Here is a 19975-nt window from a genome sequence, read left to right as displayed (position 1 = left end):
CACCCCCCGCTTTTTTTTTATATCACGCCCCATCCTCTTTTTTTTTTTTTTTTCCCTTTTTTGATGAAAAGTGGTTAGCAATTCTGATTATTACCGAATAGATAGTTGAAGCTAGCTTTGCAAACGGGGAGGACCCTCATCCGGGGGGGGGGGGGGGTTCTTCGGCTCGGTCGCTTTCAGAGCGGGGAACCGCGGGCTCGGTCTGCCGGTAGGCTTCGCCGTCCGTTCTTTTTTCCGCGCTCCCCGGCCTCCCCCTCCCCCCCATCGTGACCGCGTCGTGTCTCTCCCCACCAGGCGGCGTGGATCCCGAGCCTTCTACGGACCTCTACCCCATCTACCTGGTGCTCGGCGGCATCGGGATACTGGCCTTCCTCGGCGTGGGGATGGTGGCCGCCCGAAAGCGGCGCCATGAGCACGGTCGCCTCTGGCTCCCCGAGGGCTTCAAGACCACCGAGACCAGCAAGAAGAAGAGACGCGAGCCCGTGGGAGAGGATTCGGTGGGATTAAAGTAAGTTTGCGCGACCCGGTGTCACCGGGTACCGGTTTTCCGCGAGGGTCAGGTGAAGGGCTGGTTTACCAAATAGTCAAATTTTGGGAAAGGAAAGGTGGGGAGGTGCCCGGATCATTAATGATAATGATATAACAGGTTTAGGTTCGCATTAATTGACTCGCCGGGGCAGAGGGGTGGGGTGGGGGCTTGATCGATGCTTTTGTTTTTCGGCATCGGGGGTGGGGAGCCCTCGTGCGTGAGGAATCTCACCGAGGTCTCGGCTCTCGTCGCAGGCCGCTGAAGAACACCTCGGACATCTCGCTCATGGACGACACCCAGAACGACTGGGGAGAGGATGAGCCTTCCGACGCCAAGCGCTTCAGGGTAAGGCGGCGGAGACGTGGCGCCGCTGTGGAGTTTTTTTCCACCCGTTTCCTACAACTTCGAAAAGAATTTTCACAGGAACAAGTCATTCCCGATCCGACTGTGGACTTTCATTTTTATTTGCGTGATTCGTTTACTTTCTTTTCCGAGTGATTCTACCTTTTAATTCAGGATCAGCCGCTGATTTTTTTTTTGTTTTTTTTTTTTTGTGTGTGTCCTCGTCCGTCCCGTCCCCGTTCCAGCAGTTTGACGAGCAGGCGATACTCGAGGTGGACGACCAGACGGACCACCGGCAGTGGACGCAGCAGCACCTGGACGCCGCCGACCTGCGCATCCCCTCGGTCGCTCCCACACCCCCTCAGGGCGAGATTGAAAATGACTGCATGGACGTGAACGTCCGAGGACCAGGTGGGTGATAATCAACCAGAACGGACACTTCTGGAAGTGAATGTCAGCTGGCTGGTATTTTTTTTTTTTTTTTTTCGCTCATTGATCATCTTCATCAAACGTCTCGTTACTGTTAGATTTTTAATTTTTTTTAATTTAATTTTATTTATTTACGTATGAATGGTTTTGATTTTTGCAGAAAGCCGTAAATAGATGTCTCCGAATGGTATTAATTTCTTAAAGGATATGGCACAGCAGGGCAAAAACAAAAGATAATTAAAATGTGATAACATAAAATATAAAATGTATGGTACAATTTTTGTACCAAATTTTACACATTTTAAATATATTTTGTAAACGTTGTCTCTTTAGATCTTAATCTGCTGAAGATCAATATTTGGCTTACGCTTATTAAGAGGATCATAGAACCAAACGGACCGGGAGGAACAGGAATTGTTGAATTGTTGACTGGACGACAAAGTAGTTTATTATTTTATTTTAACTTGTTTTGTGTCAAAATATATACATATCTATTATACAAACATATATTTCTAAGTGTTGAATGGTGTGATTTGTGTGATTGGTTTCAAATTTGTATGTATATAAATATATATATAAAAATATATCTATATAGATCTTCTTGACATAGGTATTGCATGGAATGAATATTGTTATTTTATCTCCAATTTGTATATATACATTTACATACAAATACACATTTATATGATGCATGGAGTACTGTATTGAATTCGGTTTCAAATTAGTATCAATAAAAATATTTATTTACACAAGTGGAGTATGGAATAACTCGATTCCAAATTTCTACCTATACATGTATACATCTATATTTTCACACACATATAAGTGTTGTGTGGAATGATTAATGTTATTCAGTTTATATATAATTATACATATTTACATACGTACATAAGTGTTTGATGGAGTGATTATTGCTCTAGCGAGTGATAGAGGGAGAGAGAGGGAGTGTGTGTTAGTATGCGTGTCTGTGTACGTGCACGGAGGAGTTGCTAAAGCCCCCCGTGTCCTCGGGGTAGAGGATCTTCTTCAAAGCAGCCAGCTGGAAGCCAGGCGCCTGGGGGGAAACACTGATTCCTGATCAGATTCATCATTTGACCAGGAATGGGCCTCCGTTTTTTTTTGTTTTTTTTTTCCCTTCCTGTGACACGTTACCACAAAAAAAAAAAAAAAAAAAAATTAAGGCAACAAATACAAAAAGAAAAAAAAACAATTTTTGAATTCCCCGATGGCAACGGTGGAAAAATCAAAGAGGTCGGGTTAACGACTTTTTCTTTTCTCCTGTTGTGGATCGATGCGCTCCAATTGACCAAATCTGCGGGATCCGGGGGCTCGCTATCCCTTTTGAAGAGGAGAAAAACCCATCCAAGTCGACGGGGCTGAGCCGCCGCGCACAGCAAGATATTAATGCTTCGCTTTTTTGCCGCAGCCAAGCTTTAGCAAGCCCCGGCCTCGATCCCCCCAGCTTCCCTTTCCTTCTGAAGCTTCTCCTGCGTCGGGGCCTTGATCAGAATCCATTATCGAAAGTTGAGCGCCGCCACGATGCCGCCTCGGCCAAAAGTCCACCATTCAATTCATTTGTTTCAGTCCTTTGAAGTGCAGTGTGTGTGCGTGTGTGTGTGTGAGTGTGTGCGACTGGTTTTCCGGGTCTGTGCTGACGGCGAGAACTTTGCTCTCCCCCCTCGTCCAGATGGATTTACACCGCTGATGATCGCCTCGTGCAGCGGCGGGGGTTTAGAGACGGGCAACAGCGAGGAGGAGGAAGACGCCTCGGCCAACGTGATCAACGATTTCATCTACCAGGGCGCCAACCTTCACAACCAGACCGACCGGACGGGCGAAACGGCTCTCCATCTCGCAGCTCGGTACGCCCGTTCCGACGCCGCCAAGCGCCTGCTGGAGGCCAGCGCCGACGCCAACATCCAGGACAACATGGGCCGGACGCCTTTGCACGCTGCGGTGGCGGCCGACGCCCAGGGTGTATTCCAGGTGCGCCTTGAAATCCAGCGAATCCATAATCCATAATCCGTTTTTCTTGGATCGAATCTGGCCTAGATCGGTGCAAACTTTTCTGCGTATTGTAAAGCGATGATAAAACAATGATCGAATTCGCAGATTCTGATCAGGAACCGCGCGACCGACTTGGATGCCCGGATGCACGACGGCACCACGCCCCTGATCTTGGCGGCCCGTCTCGCGGTGGAGGGAATGGTGGACGAACTCATCAACTGTCATGCTGACGTCAACGCGATCGATGACTTCGGTAAGCTTTGACCCCTTTCCGTGTAAGAGTAATCTGATTTGTTGGGAAAAAAAAAAAAAAATCCGATGTCTGAACGTCCTGCGTCTGCCTCCGCAGGAAAATCCGCCCTCCACTGGGCTGCGGCGGTAAACAACGTGGAGGCCGCTATCGTGCTGCTAAAGAACGGCGCTAACAAGGATATGCAAAACAACAAGGTGAGGAAGCCAACATTGTTAATAAAGGTTTCAAAATGTTGGTTTAAAACCACTATTACATCTAGAAGGGGGGTTTCTGAGCAGGAAATTTTGTTTTTAAGTAAATGCACAGAAGATATATCAGTCTTATTTAATGATTAATATAAAAACAACTTGTGCATAAAAGTTTTACATTTTATATTGTACTATGTACTATAGATAGATAGATAGATAGATAGATAGATAGATAGATAGATAGATAGATAGATAGATAGATAGATAGAAAGATAGATAGATAGATAGATGGATGGATGGATGGATGGATAGATAGATAGATAGATAGATAGATAGATAGATAGATAGATAGATGGATGGATGGATGGATGGATGGATGGATGGATGGATGGATGGATGGATGGATGGATGGATGGATGGATGGATGGATAGATAGATAGATAGATAGATAGATAGATAGATAGATAGATAGATAGATAGATAGATAGATAGATAGATAGATAGATAGATAGATAGATAGATAGATAGATAGATAGATAGAAAAGGAGGTGGATATGAAGAATATAATACATGATATCAATTTGTGTGTTTTAACAATATTTGTCAACATTTTAATGTTGTAGATTTCTGCTGTATTCATGATAATTGTAGAACACATGCAAAATTATGTTATTATTAATGATAATGCTAATACTACTAATAATAATAATATTAATAATAATAGTAATACTAATAATGCTGTTGTTGTCATTATTATATTATTATATATTAATAATAATGTTGTTATTTTTATTATAATTATAATTATTATAATTATTATTATTATTATTATTATTATTATTATTATTATTATTATTATTGTAGTCGTTTTTCCCTTCAGGTCTTGCATTTGCACAGCATATGTGAAATGGTTTGCATTAAAAAAGGGGGGCCTCCTGCATCTGTATGTTGTTTTTTTAACACATTGCCTCCTGTCTGTCGATCTCAGGAGGAAACCCCTCTCTTCTTGGCTGCCAGGGAAGGAAGCTATGAGACCGCCAAGGTCCTACTGGACCACTTCGCCAACAGAGAAATAACAGATCACATGGACCGTCTGCCGAGGGACATCGCCCAGGAGAGAATGCATCACGACATCGTGAGGCTAATGGACGAGTACAACCTGGTGCGGAGTCCTCCCATGCACGGAGGCTCCCTCAGCACCACCTTGTCCCCCCCTCTCTGCTCGCCCAACGGATACCTGGGCGGCTTGAAGCAGCCTCAGCCTCAGGGTCAAGGCCCGGGCAAAAAGCCGCGTAAGCCCAGCGCCAAGGGCATCGGGTGCAAGGACGGCAAGGACATGAAGGTGAAGAAGAAGAATTCACAGGACGGGAAGTCCGGCAATCTCTTGGACAGCTCCGCCGTGTTGTCCCCCGTCGACTCGTTGGAGTCCCCCCACGGCTACGTCTCCGATGTGGCTTCGCCGCCCATGATGACCTCCCCTTTCCAGCAGTCCCCGTCCGTGTCTCTCAATCATCTGCAGGGCATGTCCGACCCACACCTGGCCGTCAACCACATGGTAATGCCCAACAAGCAGGAGTTGGCTCGGATGCAGTTCGACCCGCTTCCTCCGCGTCTCACCCACCTGCCGGTGTCCGGCTCCGGCGGCCAGGGCGGCATCAACAGCCAGTGCGATTGGCTCTCCAGGATGCACGGCGGCATGACCCAGCCGAGCCAGTTCAACCCCATGAGAGGGGCTCCCGGCGGCCAGGGGGGGCTGCACGCGCAGGGGCAGCACGGCATGCTGACGTCGCTCCACAACGGCCACCCCGCCGCCGGCTTGTCCCAGATGATGACGTACCAGGGGATCCAGAGCACCCGGCTGGGCCCGCAACCCCACATCATGCAGCAGCAGGCGCAACAGCTGCAGCAGATGCAGAACCTCCAGCAGCTCCAGCAGCAGCAACAGCAGCAGCAGAGCATTCAACTGCAGCATCAGAACTCAAATTCAACCGCCAGCCAGAACTTCATCAGCGGCGAGCTCAGCTCCCCGGAGCTCCAGCAGGGCACCGGCAACACCAGCATGCCCATTCACACCATCTTGCCACAGGAGACCCAGATCATGTCCTCCTCCATCAGCCAGTCGATGCCGAGCACTCAGTTCCTCACCCCGCCCTCCCAGCACAGTTATTCAGGCACCATGGACAACACCCCGAACCACCAGGTCCAGGTCCCCGACCATCCATTTCTGACCCCCTCCCCGGGCTCCCCGGATCAGTGGTCCAGCTCATCTCCTCATTCCAATATGTCCGACTGGTCAGAGGGCATCTCGAGTCCACCGACGAGCATGCAGTCGCAGATCGGACATATACCTGAACAGTTCAAATAAAAATGAAAAAAAAAAAAAAATTAAAAAGCTTGCATCTCTAAGCCCGGACGAGCTGCTGAATATATTTTTATAAAAAGGGCACTCTGCGGAAAATTGAAAAAAAGAAAAAGGGCAACGCTGTAAATGAGAGTTAATAGGACTTTTTTTATATGCTTTTATACTAACAGCAACACTCGTGTTTCATCTGTTCTTTTTATTTATTAATGTCTTATTTATATGCATTGCCTGCTCAAAGAAATTTCAAGAATCACCGGTGTTGGGTCATTCGCAGGACGGGGACGTCCTTTCCAGACTCTTTGCTTTTAGTCCTTCTTTTCCGCAGTGAAGTCAGACGTACACACTGGGTATTTATTTCTGAGAGGACGTTAAACCTTTGCCTTTTTTTTTTCAGATTTTTCGATCTTTGTTTATATATATATAATTTTTTTTTTTTTTGTATAATCTTGTAATAAAAAAAATTAAAAAATTGCATTCAAGGGGCATTTCATACAGCACACTTTTAGGTTCCGGCATTGTCAGCGGGTTTTTAGCAGGCGCAGAATTGTCCAACAGGACAATCGGTTCGGTTTCATGCGATGTCCCTCGTTCAGTCGCGCATTCTAGTCTATTTCCTGGAATCGATTAAACAATATTGTGTTTTGCCCCTAGTTTGGAAAGCAGTCACATACGGAGTTGTGTTGGACATGTGATATGTTGTACAGTATAAGGCCATCTTGGAGATTGGCGGTTAAGACAGGCTTGTGTATCTGTTAGTCCTGTGCGGTTTTGAGAAATGGCCGGTCGGCCACAATGTATGTTGTTCTCCAGAGGGAAAAAGGAAACCCCTCTCCCTCCTAATAGTTTAAGCCTATGGCTATGTTCTTCCTTTTGTAAATATGTTATGCATTTCCACTGTAAGCAAGATTTTGTTTAAGAAATCTGACGTCTTAAGCATGCAATTTTGATTGGTCGCACATTGGGTTGCAGCCGTGTGCCATTTTCAAGGTATATACTCGTATTCTGTGTCTCACCGAGCAAGTTATTGATTAAATGCAATGTGACCGAGGAGCAGTTTGATATAAAAGTATTTTTCCGCTCAACTTTATATATGTTCTTAGAGTTTTTTATTTAAAAAAAAAAGAAGGTTTTCGAGTCTCATTCCCAATAAAGTACTTGTTCAGAACCTTTCTTTTTGATGCCGTTATCATGGGAAATCGTATTTTCGGACAAATATTTTACCCTGAAAGTCTCACATTGTTGCAACCCTGCGCTCACACTTGTCAACAGCCACTCAAATGTCAAACAAAACAGAATATATATTTTATATTGTATTGTGTCTAAGGCATAAATAAATTCAACCTGTAAACGAATAGATAAAATATATTGTTTGAAGACGTTTTTCTCATAAAAAAAAGGAAAATAAATAAATATTGAGGTTTTATAAATTCATATTTATTGACTGTTCTGTCACATGTTGAATCTAAGAAGGTGACCATTTTGTATGCTACGATATGTTTTTGAGGAATTTTGGTAAAATGCGAAACCTCTCTCAGTGGCATCTCTTTGGTTCTGTGTTAGACAATGGCTGGTATAGTTTGCAAAATATTATAATTTGAAACAATATTAGGTTGTAGTGACATTTGTGATACCTGTAATGTGTTTCCGCCACTTAAAGCTTTCATTTGCAAGACATGTGTTTTCTCCTCATTTTTAATCTGTAAAAAAAACCTTGATATAATAAAGGGCACTTGTGTGTCTTCGCCTTGAGATTTTGTTTTGTTTATACGCACTCACATATACACACACACAAAGGTTGACTTTACTGACGAGATAGAAAAGTAACATTTTACTTTGTATGTCTCCCTCTAGTGGTTAAAATGTGTTCTTAAACGTCGGGATCAATTTCATGGTGATATTAACTTAAACGTGCCACATATCTATGGAAAATAGCTAGGTCTCTGTGCAATTATAAATAACTTTATTTTGTATCGAGTGTTTATAGGATCCTAATGGAACATTTGATCTCCGACCCAATTTCATCCAGTCAATTGTACTGGATGATAAGGCTTAATAATAAGAAATAAACCAAAAGGACAGTGGGAAACATCTGACAAAGCAACATTGTGTCTGCAGGTTATTTTACAACCTTACATGTCTGAAGTTGGCAAGGAAATCAAATCGACACAGTTAAACACACTCAAGTGTTTGTTGTAAATCGAAAGAATTGACAGAATAATCTCGACAGAGCACCACATTTTATTTTATTTTATTTTATTTTATTTTATTTTATTTTATTTTATTTTATTTGATCTTATTTTGGCCTGTCACAGATAAGAACTACAACTCCCATGATGCACCGTTGGTTCAACACACAAGAGTTCAAAGTTCACCGTTACAGTAAAAATAGGGTGCTCGCTGGCTGGCTGCCTGCTGGTCAACCAGAGGGAAAATAAACACCTTGGCGAGCACGGAGGGAGCTAATCGTTCGCGACCGCACGGAGGACCGGCAGAAAGGACTGAAAATGGCCCGCAGCTAATCGGTTAACACATTCGCTCTGTTGTCGGCGGACTGACATATCGGCTGCTAGCTGGAGGCTAACGTCGGGGCACGCTAGTTCGCTTGGAGCACATAGCAACTGCTGCTAGCTAACGTCACCGAGCTGCTCCTCTTCGCCCCCCGAAAGACTGCGGCTATGTTCGTGCAGGAGGAGAAAATATTCGCCGGGAAAGTGCTGAAAATACACATCTGCACCATGGACGGCACGGAGTGGCTGGAGGAGATAACGGAAGACACCACCGTGGAGAAACTAAAGGAGAAGTGTTTGAAACATGTAACGTTGGCGTTTTTTTTTTTGGCTCATCCCTGTTGCTTTTTCTGTCCTGTCACTCCTCCGCCGAGGACTTTGCATGCCCTCCGTGTAAACACTCAGTGTCAGTGTCACTGGGTTTGTATTTATAGCCGCCGGGTAACGTTAGACCTCGCTATTTAAACCTCGAAAATATATTGGCTTCCCCCATTAAGCTAACCGGCTAGCGCTGCACCTAGTCTTTTCGCAATGGCAAAGAAAACAGACACGCTTATTCTTCTTTTCTTGTTATTTTTTAAATGCTGTTGTCACACAGCTGCAGCGCCTGCAGCCAGGGATGAAGTGCTGAAGTCTTATGGTCCTATCTTGTGACAAAAGTGCTTTATCGCAACACACTGAGCATCATAACTATTGACATCGATCTGTCACAGTTGTAACTCTTTTATTTGTTTGCTCAAACAATGCCGAGAATGAGCAAGCAATCTAATTTCTGACTGATTGGATTAGGAGTTAATATTTGCAAGCTTGTCAAATAGCAAACAGCTGCTGCACAACTATGGGGGAATTGTGTTTTAATGTGTGCAGGAAGAGGTGTGTGGGTTTTGTCTTGTGTTTAAAAACACCAACAACTCAGATCCTGCTTTTCTTTTCGTGGACAGGTTCTTGAGTCTTAAAAGAAAAACCAAAGTGACCCTCAATTCTTTTCTGGTCATGTTGTTACAGTCTTTCTGGCAATTTCTTGCCAACTCAGGTTGTTTTCTGCTTGGTTTCTATAGAATTTCCTGGTGATTCTTGCATAATTGCGTCACAACCTCTTCACATTTCCAGGCAATTCTATTTTAAGGTGACTGCAATGGAAATGACCAAATTTCTCAAATGTCTTTCTGACATTTTCAGATAAAGGTTAAAGTCATTCAGAATCGGGAAAACGAATAGATGCGCGTAGCTGCTGTACTGCTCTGTGTTTTTGTGCTGCCTTTTAAAGTCTACCAACACGCCAACTATAATTGTTGTTTTCTTGCTTTTTAATAGTATGTTCATGGAAATCTAGAAGACCCCAAAACACTTACCCATCACAAACTTATACACGCTGCTACAGAGAGAGTCCTCACCGACACAAAGACCGTTGCGGACGAAAGTCTCAAGGATCGAGGTACGAAACAGCACGCAGTCCACGATCAAAACCCCGACATTTACTGTGCAAATCAATGACTGTCCATGTGTGTTGTAGATGTTTTGCTCCTCATAAAGAAAAGGCCACCGCCGACCCCTCCAAAGATGGCAGATGTAAGTGCAGAGGAAAAGGTAAGCTAGTTCACGGATTTTTTTTTTTTTTTTCTTTTGTTTTGGATACCGGAGCTCTCTCCTATGTTTTCACGATGTTTCCTTATTGATTGGGTTGTCGCAGAAAAAACAAGATAATAAGGCACCGGATAAAGACGCCATCCTAAAAGCCACCGCCAGCCTCTCCACCCGGCACACGGACCGCACCGTCGCCCAGCACAACATCAGAGATGTACGTCTCCCCCTGGAAAACAACCGGCCGTCGCGTCAAAGAAGGCACTGACTCTCGGGCCGCGTGTGTTTCTGTCGCTTCAGTTTCAGACGGAGCTCAGAAAAATCCTCGTGTCTCTGATAGAAGTGGCTCAGAAGCTTCTCGCCTTGAACCCCGATGCCGTGGAGCTCTTCAAAAAGGCCAACGGTAAGAATGCGAAGGCGGCGTAAGACAATCGCGGAAGTCAAGCAGAGCGGTATTCACACACCCCAAAATTACAAACCTGGGAATTTGACTCCAGGGCTAAACCTGAACTGCATATGACACCCAACATCCTGCGACCCACATTTGAGATAAGAGTAAAACAGTTCCATACTGGTCAGATGAAACGTATCAGTATAGGTCTTATATCTTTACAAATTGATATTTATATCCTACATTTAAAAGTAGCATCATCTAGTCAAAGTCAACTTTATTGTCAATATTGCCATATGTTCACACATACAGCGCATTGAAATAGCCTTACTGGTAGACCCACGGTGCAAATGTACAAAAAAAATGATTTGTCACAGAGAACAATGACGAGTCATGCTGAGGTAGATAAGGTTAGAGTGCATTTTTCTTTTCATTTGTTGTTAAAGTGGCAGAAATACTAATGTGCAGTTGCAAAGGAAGAAAAAGAAAAGCAATAGCAGCATGAAAGTGCAGTTGCGTCAACAGTTTAGAACTTTTGTTTTTTTTAATGCCCAGCTATTGAGGTTATATTCTATTTAACTGAGTCATTCATCTCTGCGGTTTATTTATAACCGATGAATTGTGTCTTAGACCCTTGCAGATTCGGTAATGTATTATGAAAAAATGATCATCGATACCACAATGCGCAATCGCCACGACGGCCAGCGCTATTTTCATCGTCGTAAACCATCCAACTATGTTTGCATGTCGCTTCTCCCCTCTCGGAAAACTACTTCTGCATCGGCGTCGGCTCTTGGTTCGCGACAGAGCTGAGCGGGGAAACACTCTGGTCTCTAGGGGACGCTCGGGAAAATCGAACCCCACGCCCTAAATTAGGGAATGAATGAGGATGAGGTGTCACCTTTTTGTTTTGTAGAAGGTAAAATCAAATTAGAAAAGTGCCTCCAGGACCGGCAGATGCAAGATATATATACAATTGAAGCAAAATTGAGACGTGTGTGTGCGTTTACCCTGAGAGAAATCGATAAATTAAATCGGGAACAGAAATAAACCGTGAGGTGTGTGTGTTTGTAATGTGCAAGGACAGGGAAAAAATGAAATTAAAAACCAAAATCTCATTGGAAAAAATCTACTTTTTGCTGGAAAGTTTTGTCAACATTGCCTTTTTATCCTATCAGTGAGCCACAAAACACACAATATCAGAATACCTTGTGCTATGGATCACAGGGAGTTTGCGGACTATTTTGAGTGTTGTGTCACAACAACCAACTGAAGGGTGATCTCTCAGCTTATCGGTCAGATGTGTTTTGGAGCAAGAAAAACCTCTTCATTTTTATGATTCATTTCATCCTGGCTGACCGATCCTTTTTCCTTCTTCTGCAGCCATGCTGGATGAAGACGAAGAGGACCGAGTGGATGAAACGGCCCTTCAGCAGCTCACCGAGATGGGCTTCCCCGAGAGCCGCGCCGTCAAAGCTCTCCGACTCAACCAGTAAGACCGCTTTCTTGTGAAAAGGTCTCAAGTGACTATCCGTTATTGGTGTTTTATTTGCGTCGACAGAGGGAACATTGGTTGTCGATGTTTAGCTCAGCAATTCACTGCGACATTGTCATTTTTTGCGGCGGATGATGTTTGCAGATGACACTGTGATGTGTAGTGACAGCAGATGGAAGAAACTCCGGAGAGGTGGAGGTATGCTCTGGAAAGGAGAGGAAGGAAGGTTAGCGGAAGAAAGACAGAATGCATTGGTGTGAATGAGAGGGACTTAAGTGGAACCGTGAGAAGGTGGAGGATTTTAAGCAATTAGCGTCAACAATCCAGAGCATAGGTGTCAAACTCTGGCCCGCGGGCCAAATTTGGCCCGCACTGTAATTATATTTGGCCCGCAAAGCTATACCAAATGACTATTAGAGCTGGCCTGCCGGTATAGTCTGCATTGTATGCGTCGCTAATTCAATAAATCCCAGAATTTTCTGCTGCTGTTTTGGCACAAAAATCACAACAGGACCCCTAAACACCCTCTCCTCTGTTGACAGTAGTCATAGCGACCTTATGCTGATACTGGCACCCTGCTACTAAGGCAGAAAATAGGATGGTGTATGTGTGCAATATCAAGTTATATATTGTATAGTATTAAGCTATCCTTGTTACATATTTAGTTTTTAAGCAAAACTTGTTTGGGTCCATATGAAAAGGTTCATGGTTATATCTGGTGGAATTTTTTTTTTAATAAATATCAATGTTGGCCCGCGACTTTGAATTTTGGCCCACTGTGTTTTTGAGTTTGACCCCCCTGATCCAGAGCAATGGAGAGTGTGAAGAAGAGGCGAAGCAATGCGTGCAGGGAAGCGTCAGGGGTGATAAGAGGCCAGAATGAAAGGAAAGGTGGAAGACAGAGATTGTTTGGAGACATCGAGGAAGAGACAGGAGAGATGAAGATGAGGAGGTTCTCTTTGGGAGCGAGATGGACAGAGAGGATCGGAAATGATGTTAGATGTTCTGCAGATAAGGACAGGCAGAGGAGGGGTGGTGAAGATCTGGTATTTTCATTTATCGTGACAATAAAGTGGGGTATATGGTCATATCTTATTGTGTATTTTTTTTAAATTAAATGCCGGCATACAATTTTACTCTCAGTAAAAGTGTCTGTTTTTTTTTACTTTTTTTTTTTTTTTCTTCCCTAATTTGGCCTCATCTAGACCCCCCCCCCCTCGCCCCCTTATTAATTCTAGAATTAAAGAACATTCAATGAGTAACTTTAATCACCAACTCAAAAAAAAAAGAGGCTCAGTTTCTTTAAACTTAGAAAACAAGGAATTCTCAAAAGACCATCAAAATCCAAACAAAAAGTTGACCCTCAAATTTGGAATTACTTGGTTGGAAATCAAATGGAAGTGATTGGAAAATTATGAAATATGATATATATACATTACACACACACACAAACACATAATCCAATATATCCAATATATAGATATACACACATATACAATATAAGCAATATGTAATACATGTTTTGTGTGTGTGTGTGTGTGTGTGTGTGTGTGTGTGTGTGTGTGTGTGTGTGTGTGTGTGTGTGTGTGTGTGTGTGTGTGTGTGTGTGTGTGTGTGTGTGTGTGTGTGTGTGTGTGTGTGTGTGTGTGTGTGTGTATACACCCACTGATCTCTGAACTTTGTGATCTATTTTTTTTTTCCTCCGTGTTAAGCAGCGTTTCAAGGAACTTTTTCCTGCCATTCTGTCCTCCGTGCAGCATGTCAGTAACCCAGGCCATGGAGTGGCTCATCGAGCACGTAGACGACCCTTCCGTGGACACGCCGCTGCCTGGCCAGGATTCATCTTCGGCCACATCCGCCGCTGCGGTGGCAGCCGTGGCGGCGGGGGCAACGGCGGCGGCGGCGGCGGCGGCGCCGGGCCCCTCGGCCTCGGCCTCCGGCTCCAACATCCTGCGACGCCTCTCCAGCCAGTCCAGCACGGAGGAGAACAGCAGGCAGGACGAGCTCACGGAGATTTTCAAGAGGATCCGGAGGAAAAGAGAATTCAGACCAGACTCAAGGGTGGGTGCTCTTGTCCGGCGGGCGTTTTATATTTTTATTATTATTCCCCTCTCACCCCATCTCAAAGCCTGTAGGCTTAGAGGTGCAAAATCCCTAATTGCTGGACCAGATCTGTCTCTGTATATTCATATTCAAATAGATGCAGCCATACCTTGTCAGTATAGTACCGTATTTTCCGCACTATAAGCCGCACGTAAAAGCCTTTAATTTTCTCAAAAACCGACAGTGCGCCTTATAATCCGATGCGCCTTATATATGGATCAATATTGGTTAATTATGGCTACCTTAGTCAGGTGGCACCGCTGAAGTTGCAGCGCTAAAAACGATAAAGTGGAATTTCAGTCCAACACCACTTGTGTGTGTTTAAAGATCCCAGAATGGTACCTTTCAAGAGACACGCTCACGACGCAGAGCTCAAACTCAAGGCGATCGGTCGCGCAGTAGGACATGGGAATAGAGCAGCGGCGAGAGAATTCAACATTAAACGAATCAATGGTGCGGAAGTGGAGGAAGCGACAAGATGACCCGCGCCGAGTTAAGAAGACTAAACAAGAGTTTCAGAGGAAACAAAGCGAGACGGCCACAGTTTGAGAACAAACTTGAACAGTGGGTTGTCGAACAGAGAGCGGCAAGTAGCAGCGTCTCTACAGTCACTATTCAAATGAAGGCAACAGCGTTAGCTAGCAACATGAACATTGATAAATTTCGAGGCGGTCCTTCTCTGTGCTTTCATTTTATAAAAAGCTTTGAACTGTGACAAATGGAGATGGAAAAACATTGTTTTCAACACAGGCGGCGCAAATACTGGTAAGAGCTACTGGTACGTACGGTACCGTATTGTGCATGCACTCACTTGTTTTGGGAATGAACGTAGTTCTCAGAACTATTTATGAAGTTTGACTGACTTATCTGACAGTTTTGTTGACATTTTCTTCAATGCAGCTTCATCTAGTTGATGCATAACGCAACCCCATTCATTCAGTAGTTTCTATTCTATGCGCCTTATAATGCAGTGCAGCCTATATATGAAAACAGTTTTAAAACTGGCCATTCATTGAATGTGCGCCTTATAATCCAACGCGCCTTATAGTGCGGAAAATAGGGTACCTTTATTATTTCCTATCCGAGACCCCTGCTTGTGTCCAGGGAGCTGCACGGAATCGAGACACCAGCGTGGACCGACGATCGTTTTTGTTGTTTTTCGCAGGCCGTCATCGCATTGATGGAGATGGGCTTTGACGAAAAGGAAGTAATCGACGCGCTAAGGGTCAACAACAACCAGCAGGACGCCGCGGTAGGTTCAAACAATCCCCCGGGAAAGTGGGGGACGATAATCTCCGTTTATAGCGTTAAAGGTGAGGAAACGCATTTTACCCAACAGTGCGAGTGGCTGCTGGGAGACCGGAAACCGTCTCCAGAAGACCTGGACAAAGGCATTGACACCAACAGTCCGCTCTTCCAAGCCATCCTGGAGAATCCCGTGGTCCAGCTCGGTTTAACCAACCCCAAGACCCTGCTCGGTATCGTGGAGACGTCTTTTCTTTTTGAGATGAGATGAGAACAACTTTATTTATCCCGAAGGAAATTGTTGTGCCAGAGTTTCAAGTAAAAACATAACAGTAATAGTTAATAGTAGAAACTCACAGAAAGCGAGGACACCCGTATACCCTTCTGGAATCAGTAGCTCCGCAGTCTCCACACACACACTCACACACACGTGCTCTAGGATACCGTCAGTGTGGTACTTCTACAACCCAGGCGATGAATATTATCATTTCCTCACCGTGCAGAGAAGTCCCTGCAACCTCTGCTGCTGCATTGACAGACATCATGGAGGTTCCAAACACTGCTTTTCATTTTAGTTGGTTTGTAACCCATCAAAATGGACATTATATGATTAGAGGAATTTAATTCCCCCTCGGAAACGATAAGCAGGATATACAGATATTCGTTTGTCAGCCGGGGTCACACTTGTTTCAGGCATTCCTTTTTTCGTGAATCTGTAAAACGGTGAAAGCCGATTTGACTGTTTTATCGTGTCGATCTGTTGAGATGTTTTTGTTTTCTTTTTGCGCAGCGTTTGAGGACATGCTGGAGAATCCTCTGAATAGCACCCAGTGGATGAACGACCCCGAGACCGGCCCCGTCATGCTCCAAATATCCAGAATCTTCCAGACCCTCAATCGCACATAGAGCCTCCTGGTGACCCCCCCACCACCACCTGTATGATTGTGGCAGCTTGTGTGAGTGTGTGTGTGAGTAAGTGTGTGTGTGAGTAAGTGTGTGTGTGTGTGTGTGTGTGTGTGTGTGTGTGTGTGTGTGTGTGTGTGTGTGTGTGTGTGTGTGTGTGTGTGTGTGTGTGTGTGTGTGTGTGTGTGTGTGTGTGTGTGTGTGTGTGTGTGTGTGTGTCTGGTTGCGGCAGAGACACAAGTATTGTTTATGCCTTGTTAAGACAGAGCTGGAGGAGTTTGAATTAAAATGCTACACATATGAATATTTATAAGAGTACAGTAAAAACATATATACGAGACGAAAGCTAACAAACAATATTACAGTTATAATGAAAAAAAAATTAGTATGTTGTTTTTACATTTTACTGAGAACAATTTATAGTTACGACAGACACAATTTATTTTATATAATTTCTCCATAAGCAAAAATGACCTGAGACAGATTTCATGTTTACACTTCAAAAAAACTTCTTTTTTTTTTGTATGTTTTTTGCAATATTTCAAATATCAATAACACTCTCGTCTGTCTCCTTTAAAATTCTTTCACATTTCATCGTTGAAGAATGTGTGAAACTGTCAAACTGTCTATTGTTTCCCCCAAACCACCACCGTCTTTTTTTTTTTTTTTTTTTTTTTTCTATCCTGGTGAAAGAGGTCAATTTGGCATCGAGGCTCACCAGAAATGGGCTTTCTCACACACACACACACACACAGACATACATTACCTCTCACTTCACATTCGAGTCACCCACAAGAGCCCCTTTCCCTTACTGGTGTTTATCCTCAAGGCTCTTCAGGAATATTTATTGAACTGTTTTCACTTTTTTTTTTTTTTTCTGCAAGTAAAGCGGTAATCCGAACTGTTTCTGAATAGTCACGATGTAATAGGCCTGCGCGTCTCTTCTTCAGTATTTCTCTCGAATGTCACGTCAAAAAACAGACGGCGGTGGTATTGTTTTGCCAGCCAGCGTGTTTTTTTTTTTTTACATTTTATTTTTATTTTTTCAAAAAAGGGGGTGCGTGTTTCCATCGTTGCGAAATCCGAATGAACCAAGACTCTCCGTCAAAGCACCTTCATCTACACAAAAAATCATGGAAATTCAATGAGACGCAATCGGCGTTTACCGTTTTTGTTTTTTTTTATTTTTTGGTTTACTTTTGTGTTTTGTCAGTTTGATTGTTTTGTTTCTTTTTGTCTTGTTTTCGGAGCAATGATTTTATTCTGTCAAATCAAACCAAAATGTCACGACGTCATCTGCCTTGTGTCTCGATATAACCATTGAAAATACCATGTATTACTGTGCAATAGCAAGGAGTTTGAAATTCTGTCGACCTGTAAAGAAGTAAAGAATTTCATTTGAGTGTTAAGAGATGCGTGAACTGCAATGGGTAGCGTGTTACACAATATAAGCCTTTGCAATGAATTCTTAAAAGCTCCAGTTTCCGGAAGGTCTGCCTCTCTGAGATGTTGGGAGTTTTTAAAAAAGAAAAAAAATATATATATATGGAGGGTGGTGTGTTTTGCCAAGCTTTTGAGTGTTTATATTCAATATTTAAAACGTGATATTGATGTGACTTTTCTGCTCAGGGAGGCTGAGATTGTTTTTCTAAACCTGTCATAGCAAAAACCTCTGCTCGCTCCCTTCTAGTTTGGCATCTGAGCAACGGCTTTAAAGGATTCTGCCCCAAATCTTTGCTTACGAACAAGAGCGCTGCAAACAAGTGGTTTTTCGTAAATGCAATATTTGAACGTATTTAAATGTTTTTAAGGGGGGGGGGGTGCAAAAAAAAAAAAAAAGGCGTTTAAACGACTTTTATTTATATCGAAGCCAAACTAGAAACGTGTTCTTATTTATAACATTTTTAGCAAACCTTGAAGCTAATCTACAAATGTGAAAAAAAAAAGAAAAAAAGATTCAAATGTTGTTTTTATAAACCACATAAGAATGTGCTTATGGACTGGTACTGGAGGTCACAGTGTGATCTAGTAAAGTGCAACTGTTTTGAATGAAGAAGGATTTCTATACAGGATGTGACCACATCTCTAGAAGCCTCTCTGCACATTTTTCAGCGACTGCAACGACATGGACCCTCTTATCGACTGTCCCACCTCCTTCCATGCTTTGCACCGGCTGCCGTTCAAAACCATCTCTCCTGTAATATTGTGAAACAAACATTGGGAGATTGTACATTAAAAAGGAAAGGAAAAAAAAAAAAACACAGAAAATGGCAGATCTCTTTCGGTTTTGGTCAACGGGGACGCTGAAGAGTTCTCGGAGTCACAGGTTCTTGTTTCACTGTCACAGTTCAACCTATGCAATATGCACTTGCAGTCTGTTCTTTGAACAGCCCTGTGAATACTGGTATCTGAATCACAATCCATTAAAGTTATATTTTGTGGCTGTACCCTTTGCATATTTTATTATTGAAGCTAATTATTAGGTCTTCTCTCGTGTAACAAGACAGAAAAGGGCAGCGACAGAAGTCAAGATTCAATTTGAATTGTCTGTGACTGATTCCATTACAGAGAAATGTGTACTTTAAATGATTTTATTCAATAATATTGGACGAATACTTGACAAACGCTGATCTGATATTGATGATTGAGCTGATATTTGTGCAGCGCTAAAACTGATTGTACAAATGAGGTGTTTTTGAAGTCGGTAACAAACAGTTACGTCAATTGTCGGTTTAACATAAAATGTCGAAGAGGTTTAAAGTTTAATATAAATATATGATTATAATATTATAAATTGAATTTTGCACATCTTTTGACATCTAGATGACAATTTATTTTGGCTAGTTAACAACACACCACAAACATCAAGTATTCTAAAATCATCTAACATTTTTTGGGAATTACACATCCATATACTTAACCAATCAGTCTTTATTTAACCAAATACCATTGGCGTGTCGCTACTTCCTTGCCGGTAATGAAAGTATGATCACATTATCAAGATTTTTATGTTTATTCAGTCAAGATTTCACACTTACGAGTAAGAAGGTGTTTTACGAGGCCGATACTAGTTGAACTCAGATACTCTGATTTTAACTCTAGTCATTTTGGTTTTAAGTGTCAGAAGCCCTACCGGTAGTACCGATCCTCACCACTAGATGGCGCTATTGTGTCGGTTTAATGGGACGGCAAACCAGTCCCTCTGTTGACGCTTCAATAAGTAGTATGGCATGTTTTGCAGTCAACAGAAGCTTTAATTATTCTTAATCATTGAAGCTTGTAATTTTTCAGGTTTTATTCATTCGATCAGAAAGGTAATAAAAATACTCAACTGTTGAGGTGACAGTGTTTTGCATAAATAATATATTGTTGTTTGAGTAAGGCCACATATGGCATTGTACTTACAAGATTTCATAAACTAGTATTGTTTGGAGATCTTGAGGTCATTATTTTCCAGTATATTGAAAAGGCCTTTCTTGTGGTAGATAGACATTTTAACAGTTTCACCAAGAACATTAAGGCAAAATGATCCACAGTTCCTGATGAATTGTATTAAGATAAGAAAAGATACAATATACTTTATTGATCTCCATAGGGGGAAATTATTTTGTCACAGCAGCGCAACAATGACAATATCAAT

General features: G+C 42.9%; 2 protein-coding genes across 3 annotated transcripts in view; both read left to right on the top strand.

Moving 5' to 3' along the window:
* notch1b (notch receptor 1b) overlaps positions 1–7859 on the top strand; it is a 52630-nt gene extending 44771 nt beyond the window's left edge. The window contains exons 28-34 of one of the 2 annotated variants that reach the window (XM_086169332.1): positions 295–508; positions 784–874; positions 1120–1282; positions 2988–3286; positions 3413–3560; positions 3657–3754; positions 4737–7859. In XM_086169332.1, the coding sequence (XP_086025458.1) occupies positions 295–508; positions 784–874; positions 1120–1282; positions 2988–3286; positions 3413–3560; positions 3657–3754; positions 4737–6113 (2390 nt within the window). In that variant the 3' untranslated portion in view covers positions 6114–7859. Of the gene's footprint in view, positions 1–294; positions 509–783; positions 875–1116; positions 1283–2987; positions 3287–3412; positions 3561–3656; positions 3755–4736 lie in introns of both variants that reach the window. The other variant, XM_086169331.1, reaches the window with a different exon arrangement.
* Positions 7860–8460: 601 nt separating this feature from the next.
* On the top strand, positions 8461–18782 carry ubac1 (UBA domain containing 1). Its single transcript, XM_086169330.1, has 10 exons — positions 8461–8923; positions 9932–10052; positions 10131–10204; positions 10308–10415; positions 10499–10601; positions 11973–12081; positions 13842–14145; positions 15353–15439; positions 15527–15665; positions 16223–18782. Exons 1-10 carry the CDS (start codon positions 8786–8788, stop codon positions 16336–16338), a joined length of 1299 nt encoding a protein of 432 aa, XP_086025456.1. The 5' UTR covers positions 8461–8785; the 3' UTR covers positions 16339–18782.
* Positions 18783–19975: the final 1193 nt, after the last annotated feature.

The sequence above is a fragment of the Fistularia commersonii genome, chromosome 22 (assembly GCF_037954325.1).
Source record: "Fistularia commersonii isolate RoL2024-O1a breed Wild chromosome 22, RoL_Fcom_v1.0, whole genome shotgun sequence".
Taxonomy (NCBI): Eukaryota; Metazoa; Chordata; class Actinopteri; order Syngnathiformes; family Fistulariidae; genus Fistularia; species Fistularia commersonii.
Note: the sequence above shows the minus strand (reverse complement) of the source record. Positions and strands in the feature narration are given on the sequence as shown.